This window comes from Curcuma longa, chromosome 9 (assembly GCF_044706935.1).
Source record: "Curcuma longa cultivar G26 ecotype Majalengka, Jawa Barat chromosome 9, ITB_CL_G26_1.1, whole genome shotgun sequence".
NCBI classification, from domain to species: Eukaryota; Viridiplantae; Streptophyta; class Magnoliopsida; order Zingiberales; family Zingiberaceae; genus Curcuma; species Curcuma longa.
Window position 1 is genome coordinate 10,734,539 of NC_133869.1, and position 12,054 is coordinate 10,746,592.

The 12,054-nt window shown below is 35.8% G+C and overlaps 2 protein-coding genes across 2 annotated transcripts; one reads left to right on the forward strand and one right to left on the reverse strand.

The window, feature by feature from the left end:
* Positions 1–3,020: 3,020 nt before the first annotated feature.
* Positions 3,021–5,603, reverse strand: LOC141834745 (serine/threonine-protein kinase Aurora-2-like). Its single transcript, XM_074722092.1, has 9 exons — positions 5,497–5,603; positions 5,016–5,129; positions 4,637–4,783; positions 4,447–4,542; positions 4,047–4,142; positions 3,871–3,967; positions 3,670–3,787; positions 3,434–3,506; positions 3,021–3,345 (listed from the first exon to the last, which is right to left on the reverse strand). Exons 1-9 carry the CDS (start codon positions 5,530–5,532, stop codon positions 3,244–3,246), a joined length of 879 nt encoding a protein of 292 aa, XP_074578193.1. The 5' UTR covers positions 5,533–5,603; the 3' UTR covers positions 3,021–3,243.
* Positions 5,604–10,248: 4,645 nt separating this feature from the next.
* On the forward strand, positions 10,249–12,015 carry LOC141835239 (GDSL esterase/lipase At1g29660-like). The gene is made up of 4 exons (XM_074722668.1): positions 10,249–10,641; positions 10,712–10,948; positions 11,235–11,502; positions 11,582–12,015. The coding sequence occupies exons 1-4, from the start codon at positions 10,249–10,251 to the stop codon at positions 11,818–11,820; spliced, it is 1,137 nt and encodes a 378-aa protein (XP_074578769.1). The 3' UTR covers positions 11,821–12,015.
* The last annotated feature ends 39 nt before the right edge of the window (positions 12,016–12,054 follow it).

The window sequence follows — 12,054 nt, forward strand, 5'->3', positions numbered from 1 at the left end:
GTGCGTAGAGAAAGGAGATGGTGGGATTCGCGTAATTGTGCATGCAGAGAAAGGGGATTATATAGATGGAGAAGGGAGAGAATTATACCGGCTTGTCTTATCGTTAATTAAGGAAAAGATCTGCGTAGTGAGATTTTGTCAGAGGAGATGTCCTATCAGGGTGTTGAAAATGTCTTATCATGATCATTACGGTGTGGAAAATATCCCCTCATTGCCATAATAGCATGAAGTCGCATCATTAAACACTTGATGACGGCGATGTGACTGACTGAGAGATTTGACTGACTGAGAGAGAGACCAGAAAGGAATCAACACGGCTTGAAGATAGGAGTAACGTGCTTGGTGAGTCGGGAGTAGGACTCTTGCTCTCGGTACCTTAATACTTGGTTCGGACAGGACGAGGAAGCTGAACTGGGAGTTAGGCAGACCGTGGCCGTTAGAGCCCGAAATAAGGTAGATCAAGCCTGAGTCCAAGTAGATGGATGAGTGGCCAAGTAGATGAGCGAGTGGCCGAATAGATGGGCGCGTGGCCGAATAGGGATCGTGAGTGAGTTGAGTAAGTTGGAACGGGTGGGGTCCAATTAACCCTGTTAAAGGGTCAAGTCAACCTTAACAATCAAGACTCCCTCCTTCTGTCCAACGTGTCCTGACAAGTCACCCTCCTTCTGTCTGATGTGTCCCGACCTGAGATTGATCTTTGCAGGCCGGGTCATAACACCCATAACATACTCTAATTGCAATCATTAAACAAGGCATTACATGACCAAAGGTAAATCAAAATAAGACATTCAACCCAGTTCCTTCATTTCCCCTTCGCAACTGCCAAAAACCTTTGACTGTTTGGCTCATATATCAATTTTCTTCCGGTAGCTTTTTTTTTATTATGAGCTGAAAATTCCTAACGATGACAAAGAAATATCAGATCAGAGAACCAGAAGTTCATCGCTATCATCCTTCCCGCTCATCAATTCAATTTTGTCGGTGAACCAATTTCCTTAGGACAACCAAGTTCGAGGCAAGGGGAGAAATTTGCCAAAAATCTAGACAGAAGTACAAAGAAACGAATCAACAACTCATCAAATTGGCTCCATCAATCGCATCAAATATCATCATGCCATGGTGGACGCCGCAGCGTGATCCAAACAATCCATCTAGTTTCCCGAGAAAACGAAAAAAAAGATGAACTTTTTAAGGAATAGGAGAGGTGCGGTTACCCACCTTCGATGCCGGAGTGGAAGATGCCGAGGCCGAGCCAGCGCGCGTAGTTGTTCAAGGGGGTGAGGTCCCTAGACGTTGAGCACCACGGGGGTGACGGAGGCCTCGTCCTTGGACCGTGACACCGAGGAGAAGCCGGAGCCGATGGGATGGGAACGGATCGAGCGAAGAAACCCTAGAGAGATCCGAGGAGGAGAGAAAATCTAGGGCCGCAGGAAGCAGTAGGTTCCCTGTGCCGCTGGACCACGCTAAGGAACCGTATCGGGTGACTGGGGTACAAAATAAACAAGCCCGTATGGAACAATTTGTCGTTTTCAATTTTCCATATATATATTTTTAAAATTTATATTAAAAAAAATGTTTATCACGGATTTTACAGCTTAGTACATGACACCCCACTCTCATTATAACACCGTCTACCTCATTAAAAAATATAAGATCCACTACCACATACTCGTTATAATAACATATCTCGTTCATTTATATTCCTTTTAATATTAACACTGATTATTTATAGGTCTCACCGTCCATTTAATCCTCTTAAAATTATATCATATTAAATAAATATATTTTAAAAATATTTTAAAATATTAAAATTATTATTATTTTTAATAATAATCTTACTTTTAAATTTATAACTTTTTAATAAAAGTTAAAACTAATCGTTAATAAAATTTTATTCAATTTTAAAATAACCGTTAAAATTAACAATTCTAATAAATATAATTAAAAAAATAAAAAAGTATGGAAGACCAACCTCCTGGCTGATACACTCCACTTTTAATTGAACGTGTTCAATTGTTTAAATATGTTCAACTGGAGGGGTGTTATAACACATCTCCATAATAATGTTTAACACTATAATACCCCATTAGAGCATCCACAATAAATGCTTATACATATGAACGTAAACGAATTAAATTTTATGTTGTTGAAGTTTGTTTAATAAAATAATTGAGTTAAATAATATCAAATTAAAAATAATTAAGTATTTAAATAATTATTTAAATTTGTTTTGAATTTAATTTATTTAAATATTATTAAAATTTAAATTTAAATTTATTTAATTATTTAAAAATTTTATATTTTTGAACTTGGTTAACGAACTTGATATTATATGTTTATTTATTGATTTTAAATTTTTTTATAAATTATTTAACTTATTAATACTTTATTAATTAATATAATTTATAAATTATATTAATTATATTCATAATATTAATAAGTTGGATACATATCTATTCAAATTTATTTATTTTATTGAAGGAGTTATTTAAATTTATTTATTTGATTTACTTTATTTATATATTGATAATTCAAATATTTAAACTTCGTATATATAACTAATCTTATACAGATAGATGATAAATAAACAAAAATGTGTATTTTGTGTGTACTTTATGTTTGTTGCTACAAAAGAAGCCAAAAAGAATACTTTAAACATCTAAAAACATTCACCTAAATAAACTCTGCAAAATCAAACCTGTTTAAGAGTTTTGAGCCGATTTGAAGAATATTTGATTCATACTTAAAATTATCAACTTCAAATCGAATTGAATTCATATAATATTTTATTCATTGTTCACAAGCTACTCGTAAGTCCAACTCGAATCGAAGACCCAACTCCATTCCCACCAATTAAAAATCGTGTATCTCCAAAATTAAGTGAGGCATTTGGATTATAAAAACAAAAACAAAAGTGGGAAAAAAGCACTTCGCATATGCTAATAGAGTAATTATAGGTAGTATGAAAATTGTAGCATGTAACATGACATACTCAATGAAAACTGCATGTCAAAAGGATCCATTTGCATTGAGTATGTCATACTACATTCATGCTACAATTTTTCATGTTATCTATCATTACTAATGCTAATAATACTCATGCTTTTTCGATCCCTTGGCTTGATTGGGAGATAGAGAGGTTGAGCTTCTTGTCATCCCTCTCTTCTTACCATAGTCTCTTCTTTAATGATGGTCATAAATTTGACAACAACAGATATCGACATTAGAGAGCAGCAGCAGCAGTCAGCCTCGATATACACCTGAAGGATCTGCATTTTGCACTATCCATGGATGCTCGAGCAGCTTGTGGAGAGGAAGGCGTTGCGATGAATCCTTGACGAGCATCTAAACAAGATCATATGGTCATGCTGCGAAAAGAGGATGGAATATATAAACTGGTGCGAAAACTCCAAGGATCTCTCATTGATTGCACCTGGCTAATAAGATCCTTCGCGCCAGGGGAAACTGTTGGCTTCGAGGGAAACTTAAGATCAACTTTCACAATCCTGCAGTAAGTGCAATGGGCGATTGTTAACGCAACAAATAATATGAGCACATCTCACATGATCTCTTTAATATCAACGAGACGAATTCGCATATCGTATGAAACAATCAATGATCGAGCATACTAGTGAGCATAGAATTGATATCTGGGAGGAACTGGTTTACCTTCTGTAAGTATCTGAATGCTCCTTTGCCTCAAATGGAGGTGCGCCGTAAAGAAACTCATAGCACAATACACCCAAGCTCCAAATATCCACACTAGCATCATGTTGTACGCTTTCCACTACGACAAATATATGGAGGAAGAATGTAAGAAGACGAGGAAAAAAAACTTATTGGGTGCCGTTGCGGTAAAATTTGACATACCCATTTCAGGGGGAAGGTAATCAAGTGTTCCACACATGGTCTGCCTACGATTGAATGTGTGGACTGCCCACCCAAAATCTGCAATTTTCAGCTCACCCTACACAACACGAATAATGCATTTCGTAAGCATTACAATCAAAATATGTAAAGTAAAACAAAAACAGATAATAGTTTACCTGGAGACCGATCAATAAGTTCTCAGGTTTAATATCTCTATGTATCACATGTTTCCCATGGAGATATATCAATGCTCGTGCTAAAGATGCGATGTACTGAAAATTTGTTAACACAATGAACATATCAGTATAAGGGAAATTGGCAAAGAGAAAAAGAGTAGTGGTGCTCTAGAAACCTGGTCTGATTAATACACTGTGCATACAAAAGGAATTTTGAATGCTAAACGAAAATGATTAATGTTCATTGACAGATGAAAATTTGTATTACAAAAACTAGATGAATTAACAAATCTACAACTTGTCTGCACATAAAGAAACAGAAATAGTGAAAGCGAATGATAATTGTCATTCACTGAAAGATACATAAAGCTATGGTTAAGCATGCTAGGAAAGAACTCACAGTAGCAGTCCGTCTCTCATTGAAACATTTGCACTTTTGCAGTTCCTTGTAAAGTTCACCTTTGGCTGCATATTCTAAGATCAAGTAAACTCGAGTCTGTGAAACAAATGAGAATCTAGGTCAACTGAGCTGTGAACAGAATTCAACTAAAATGCAACAACAATGATTACAACTTTAAGCTTTCAGCAACCTGATCATAGAAGTATCCATATAGGCGTAGTATATTTGGGTGGCGGAGGTGGCTCTGAATCTCAACTTCCCGCCGTAGCTGATGATCAACTTGAGATTGTTTGAGCTGACCCTTGAAAAGCACTTTTAGTGCCACAATATGGCTGCTCTGTTCACCAATTTGAGACTTAAAATTCAGGTACGAGATAACAGGATAAAAAATATCAGCAAAACAAACACTACAATGCTATGGATTTGAACATAAATTCATCGTTGACAAAATACAAGAGGGCATCCCAGTGCAAATTTCAAGCCTTGAATTATTCATAATTTATCCATATTTATTATAAGTTTCAAGAAGGGTTCATAAGATAAAATCTGTGATGAGTGATTCTTCATACCCATTTTTCCCTTGCGAGGTAAACATGGCCAAACTTTCCTCTTCCTAGGGGCTTCCCGATGTCAAAATCACTGAGCGTCCATCGCTTCTCCACTGGTGAAGCCTTCGAAGGAGACTGTATTGGGAGGAGAAAACAAGGTCATACCAAAGCCATGACAATGAGAAGGGGAAAGGGCCTAAATTTGTAGAGCAAACAAACGCTTCTCATCGAATCAAACCGAAAAACCAATCTAATCCAACATTATACTCCTAACAAATCCAAGATCTGCGAACATAAATTCAAGAGCCGTAACAGGAAGACTAACCCAAAGATTTCAAAAAAGAAACTTATCAAACCACCAAATCTCCGAGTCAAGACGGAGAAAAAAATGATAGAGAAGACAGAAGCTGATCTGCTGGCGGGGAGAAGATAAACCCCAAACCCTAATCGTCGAAGGATCACCAACAATAACCACAGGAATCGAAAAAATCACGAAGGTTACCTCCGATTCCCGCTGCGATTCCGCGACGACCGCCATGGAGGCGAGCGATTGAGCAGCAAACGAGGAGATGGTCGGCGAGGTTGACTCGGCGGAAGACGAATCCCGACGCCGACGCGACGCAACGCGAGGAGAAGAAAAGGGGCGTAGAACTGGTATTTATTGATCAGGCGTTCCAACGGTCGGATTCTTGGAAGCCCAAGCACGAGGCGTCCACGTGGACCGAGAGGCCACGTGGATTGGACCGGCCCAATAGAGTATTTGGGCCGGCTTCACTCGCCCATGTCCATATTAACCCTTAAAAAAAATGGCCCATGTCCTACACAATCGATCTCATGATCATCTATGAAGAGATATATTGAGAAGTTATAATTGACCACAATGGAGAATGACATTGCCTTGACTTCGCCGAGATTCGACCTTTGTCCACTTTAACAATTCTGTTCCGTCGTAATCATCTCAACTTATTAATTAAAATTTAATAAGTAAAACGATAAAAATAAATAGGGTGAAATTTAAAAATGTGCCTCTTTTTTTTGTTATTATTAAAAACAGGTGTCTTATTTGCCAAAACTACCCTAAATTAATCAAAATTACTATATAAAAAATATCATAGCAATTTTGATTAAACAAATATTATATCATATAATACAATAATAACAATCATGTCTTATCTTATTAGGTAAGATTGGCTATATAAATCATTTTATGTTATTGGACTCTAACCCTTACTACATCATCATCTATATTTAAATAAATATTATTTTATTTATTATTTTTAATCAAGTTTTTTATCTTTATTCCTCGTTTAATAGATTTATTTATTACAGTTTCACATCGCTTAACTGGAGTATTTATTGATCGTCTAAGTACATGTCCTTTCAAATATCATCTTAAATATGTCTCTCGAAGCTTTTCAAATGCAATTTTGACTTTCTCTAATACTTTTATTTCTTATTCTGTTCATCCTTGTATAATTATACATTTATTTTAACATCCTTGTCTATGCAACTTTCATCTTCTGTTCATGTGTTCGAGTCATAGTCCCACATTCAACGTTACATAACATAGCATGTCTAACCGTTATTTTATAGAACTTTCTTTTAAATTTTAGAAATATTTTATGATCACATAAAATATTCATGTTTTCCTCTATTTCAACCATCCTATTTGTATTTATATAAGACATCCTTCTTAATCACTTCATTATCTCATAAACAATCTTAAATACTTAAATCTTTCAATTTCAAACTGCAATAAAAATAACTCTAAATCCTATATAATAGTTTTAGTCAAAATTAATACATTTATAAATTTATAATTGTAATAATTTGATTAAAATTATTAAAATAATACAAGGTAATTTTAGATAAAATACCCTTTTCATATTTTATTTTAAAAAAATAGGACACGTTTTTAGTGTGACTTCTTAATTTTTATCTATAAATAAAAAAATAAAATACACTTTTTTCCAATTTTTCTTTTTAAAGAATATATATAACAGAGTTACAGAGTAGAATGATAAATTTTAGTTATCCTCACCATTACTCGTCAGTCGACGCATATCTACCCACATAAATGACCATAAATGGACAATTTATTTTTATTTTTTTATTTTTTTATTTTTTATTTTTTTTATTTTTATTTTTATTTTTTGTTCTAAGCGTTTGACTGTTGAATGAGGGTAAGGGCATGGGAGAAGTATGGAACTTAACTCTTTTGATCCAATGCATTTATTCCGAAAGATGGAACGAGGAAGAAAAGGAATTGACACCGGAAAACAATCGATAAGGAAGGTAACTTGGCTAAGCGAGTCTGAGCAATTTACTCAAGCTGATCTCAAATTGTGAGTCATGAACGTCGATATTGATGTTATCACCTAGGCTAATCTTCTCCTTTTCTCTGTTCTTCTGCAATAAATCAAAATTATCTCTTTTCCACCGTCGTTGAGCTCCCGAGCTACCGCCCGGGTAAGTATGAACATGGCTCCGCCCTTGAAGGTAAGAAAAAGGAAAGGAAAAAAAATAAAAGAAAAGGAAGAAAAATCACATTTTTTATTTCCACCCTCGCAACTAAATAAAACCTTAATTTTTATTATCACGAACGCCTTTTTTTTTAAGAAAAAAAATATGAAAAATGATTTCTCATAGTCTCCAACTACCTTTGTCTAATAATTTAATTAAAGCAGATTTAATTTCTAAGTAACTGTTATATGTTATAATAATTTCGATCAAACTTATTTTATGTTACAAAAATTTAGTCAGAATCGATCAAATTTAATTGGAACAGTGTTATCAAAATTACTGTTTAATAAGTTTTAATTAAGTTAAATTAATTTTGATTAAATTAAAATAATTATAATAAATATTTAAGTTATTTTGAATAATACTAAAATAATGTTAACATAATTATTTAGTAATTTTAAGTATGTAAGAACAATTTTGCTTTAAAGAGGTCTTTTGATTTTATGACTTAATTTGATTTAATTTAATTTGCATATACTTTAGGAATTAAAGGGAAGGTTTAGCATCAAATTAACTAAATGATTATTTTGAAATTTAACATGAGATTAGAAATAAGTTTGTCATTAATGTGAGATTATATGTAATTATCTATTGAAATAGTTTAGCGCCTGAGGCATGATTGAGTTGGTTAATGCGGAATAAATTTGTTGAAGTAGACAATGATCGAATCTCGACGAAGTCAAAGTAATGTCATTCTCCGTAATGATCAATTACAGCTTCTCAATTTACTTCCTAACAAATGGTGAGATCAATTATGTGGACTAACTCATGTGGCAAATTTCAAATTTTACTGAAATGTATTGAAATAATTTAAAATTGAATTTATTATGTGAGATCTTCACGCATGAATAATATTTTATAAAATAAATAAATGGTAATCAGATTTATGCGGCTAGTGAGGAGGGGCTCGCATAATAAAGGCTCCTTTTTTGCTAGTTTGATTTACATTTTTTTTATTATTAGTAATATTGATAAATATATTATTAAGTAATAAATAAATAAATAAATAGTGAACGGATAAGGTTAAATTAATATGTTATTTCAAAGTTAATTTACATATTATTTTTTCTAAAAAAATAATCTTTTTTATTATTTTTTCACATAAAGTAAAATTTAATCAAAAGTGAATATATTATTTTATAAAAATAAAAAATAGTTTTTTGGATTTTATTTTGGAAAATAAAAACTTATGAAAGGGTACAAGGAAGAGACAGGGAAGCGAAGACAACTCCATCTATTACTCATCTACCTTGACTTAGCACATCAATGGCTTGACCTTTGTTGCCGGACACGTAATTAGGGGTGGGAAAAAATACCGAATTTTCGGTATACCGCAGATACCATACCGATATTTACCATCCATATCGAAAATTTCGGTACGGTATAATACCGTACCGAATTTTTCGATATCGGTATGAAATTATTATTTTTCGATATTTCGGTATACTAACATTTTCGATATAATACCGTACTGAAATTATCAGTATACCAAAATTTTCAATATTTTCGGTGTAATATACCAAAAATTTGGTATATTCGGTATACCGAAATTTTCGATATACCGAAATTCCGGTATACCGAATTTTCGGTATGGTAACGGTATAGATTTTTTTATGCCGAAATTTTCGATACGGTATACGGTATCGTATGTAAAATTCGGTATACCATACCGATCCAGCCCTACTCGCAATCACTAGTCGATTGCTAGCTCGCATCCTACGTAATGATCAACTATAGCTTCTCGATTTACCTTCTCACAGATGATCGTAAGATTAATCATATAAGACCGTTAGGATGATGGATTCTAGCTTTTGTTGAGATGTATTGAAATAGTTTAAGTTGAATTTATAATGTGAGGTATTCACGCATGAATAATATTTTATAAAATAAATAAATGGTTATCAGATTATGCGGCTAGTGAGGAGGTGCTCGCATAATAAAGGCTTCTTTTTTGCTAGTTTTATTTACATTTTTTTATTATTAGTAATATTGATAAATTTATTATTAAGTAATAAATAAATAGTGAATGCATAAACTTAAATTAATATTTTATTTCAAAGTTAATTTACATATTATTTTTATCTAAAAATAATACGTCAAATTAAATTGTCTTTTTTATTGTTTTTCACATAAAGTAAAATTTAATCAAAAGTGAATATATTATTTTATAAAAATAAAAAATAGTTTTTTGGATTTTATTTTGAAAGATAAAAACTTATGAAAGGGTACAAGGAAGAGACAGGGAAGCGAAGACAACTCCATGGATTACTCATCTACCTTGACTTAGCACATCAATGGCTTGACCTTTGTTGCCGGACTCGCAATCACTAGTTGACTGCTAGCTCGCATCAATTTTAACCCTCTCTTGACTACTAAACACCATCGGTCTATTCATCAACAACGAGTGTATCTTATGCTCGATAAAAATATGAAGTAAAATGGAAGTTGTTCCTTCTACACGAGTTTTCATTTCTCTCGAATAGATACGAAAACTATTCGTCCCACTCCTTCATTTCATGACCTACCGTCCTACGGTCTCCCTGAAATATGCACGTAATATTTAATGCACTAACATTGAATATTTCCAAGGGAGTGTCGAACCGAATTTAACCGAATTGAAGATGATTCGCGGTTAAAACTTCAGAGTTCTACCTCACTTCATAGCCAACATTGTCTATAAGTAACGCCATTTCCATCTCCCACGAGAAATCACCTTGACATTTAGTTTCTCATGTCTCAACTCTTCTTCTTCCTCCTCTTCGTCGCCTTTGCCTCCCTTCCACCTCCTCGTTGCTACTGCATTAACGGCGACGACAACAATGGTGGTGAAGTAAGGGGGATGTTTGTGTTCGGGAGCTCGCTGGTGGACAATGGCAACAACAACTTCCTGCACCGCTCGGCCGTGCGGGCCGACTACACCCCCTACGGCATCGACTTCCCCGGCGGCCCCTCTGGCCGCTTCTCCAACGGCCGTAATGCCGTCGATGTCCTCTCCCAGCTCCTCCGCCTCCCTTCCCTCATTCCTCCCTACGCCGACCCCCACACTAGAGGCGAACGCATCATCCGAGGCGTCAACTTCGCCTCCGGAGGCTCCGGCATCCTCGACCAAACCGGCTCCACCATCGTAATAATCAATCATCACTAATGCATCTGATCCCATCAGAACTTTTACTAAACAAATATTTTGATGGCAGGGTAAAGTGATGAGCATGAGGATGCAAATAAAGGCATTCGAGGAGAAGACGCTGGTGGAGTTAAAGTCTTTGACCGGAATCTCCAACCACCACCTTGCAGAGTATTTATTTGTGGTTGGAACCGGAGGCAACGACTACCTCCTTAATTACTTCGCTAGGGGTGAAAATTTAAACAACTCAACCGCCAGATCCAACTTCACCCAACTCCTTATTTCTACCTTGTCTGCCCAACTCAAGGTCACTTTGCTCGAGAATGTTCTCGCTCGCTTCATTTTACATTTCGCTCGACATTCAATGTGGTGGTTCGACATTATGTCGTAAATGTTAGGGTCTATATCTATCTATCTATCTATTAATTTTTTAATATTTAACATGAAAACCCCTTAAATCTTAAACCCCAAAACTCTAAATCCTAAAAATCGTAAAACCCCTCAAAAAAATCTCAAAATTTAAACCTTAAAAGTCCAAATCGTAAACCCCAAAACTCTAAACTACGTTTTTTTTTCACTGTGGTGGCGCGCAGAGGCTCTATGACCTCGGTGCGAGGAAGTTCGTGCTCTTCTCCGTCCAGGCAATGGGTTGCGTTCCGGCGGTGAGAGCAATTCACGATGCACACAACGGGAGCAGCGGCGGCGCCGCCTGTGTTGAGGCCGTGAACGAGGCGGCCGCCCTCTTCAACTGTCACCTCCGGAGGCTGGCCAAGAGGAAGCACTCCATGCCGGGTTCCAGCATCGTCTACGTCAACTCCTACAAGATCATCAGGGACATCATCGGCAACCCCACCGGCACCGGTAAACAGCTAACCGTAACGACGCAGTTCATCAGCCAATTCAGTAGCCTGTTCTGACCATGAAATGGATGAGGTTTCAGGGTTCCGCGAGACGAGCAGGGCCTGCTGCGAGTTGTCGTCGGCCATGGAGGAAGGCAAGGGGGTGCTGTGCAAAAGAGGAGGCCGCGCTTGCCGCCACCGAAGCTCCCATGTCTTCTTCGACGGACTCCACCCCACAGACGCTGTCAACGAGCGGATAGCTCGCGAGGCTTACAGTTCCTATCACAAGGCAGTGGCTTACCCAATCAACGTGCAACAACTGGCTAAGTTATCCATCTAAAGCACATCTGGTTATGATCACTACTAAGCAGCTAGTAAATGAGTTCATATATGAATGCAAGACTGTGATATGCTTTAGTTAGCAAGCTATATGTTTGCACATGTATATATAGATCTATATGATGCTAGTAGATTAGTAATCTAGGTGTCCGAGCTTCGCTCGATCATGATGTTAGTAATGTTTGTACTAGGCATGGAGCAGTAGTTTGCTTATATAAATATTGCAGTTTCTATA

Coding starts and splice junctions, on each gene's coding strand:
- LOC141834745 (XM_074722092.1), bottom strand. CDS start 5,532: ATGGCGGTCGTCGCGGAATCGCAGCGGGAATCGGAG. Junction 4,143..4,446: donor ATGAGAGACGGACTGCTACT/GTGAGTTCTTTC, acceptor ACAAATTTTCAG/TACATCGCATCTTTAGCACG. Junction 3,788..3,870: donor TTACCTTCCCCCTGAAATGG/GTATGTCAAATT, acceptor TATTTGTCGTAG/TGGAAAGCGTACAACATGAT.
- LOC141835239 (XM_074722668.1), top strand. CDS start 10,249: ATGTCTCAACTCTTCTTCTTCCTCCTCTTCGTCGCCTTTGCCTCCCTT. Junction 10,642..10,711: donor ACCAAACCGGCTCCACCATC/GTAATAATCAAT, acceptor TTTTGATGGCAG/GGTAAAGTGATGAGCATGAG. Junction 11,503..11,581: donor CGGCAACCCCACCGGCACCG/GTAAACAGCTAA, acceptor ATGAGGTTTCAG/GGTTCCGCGAGACGAGCAGG.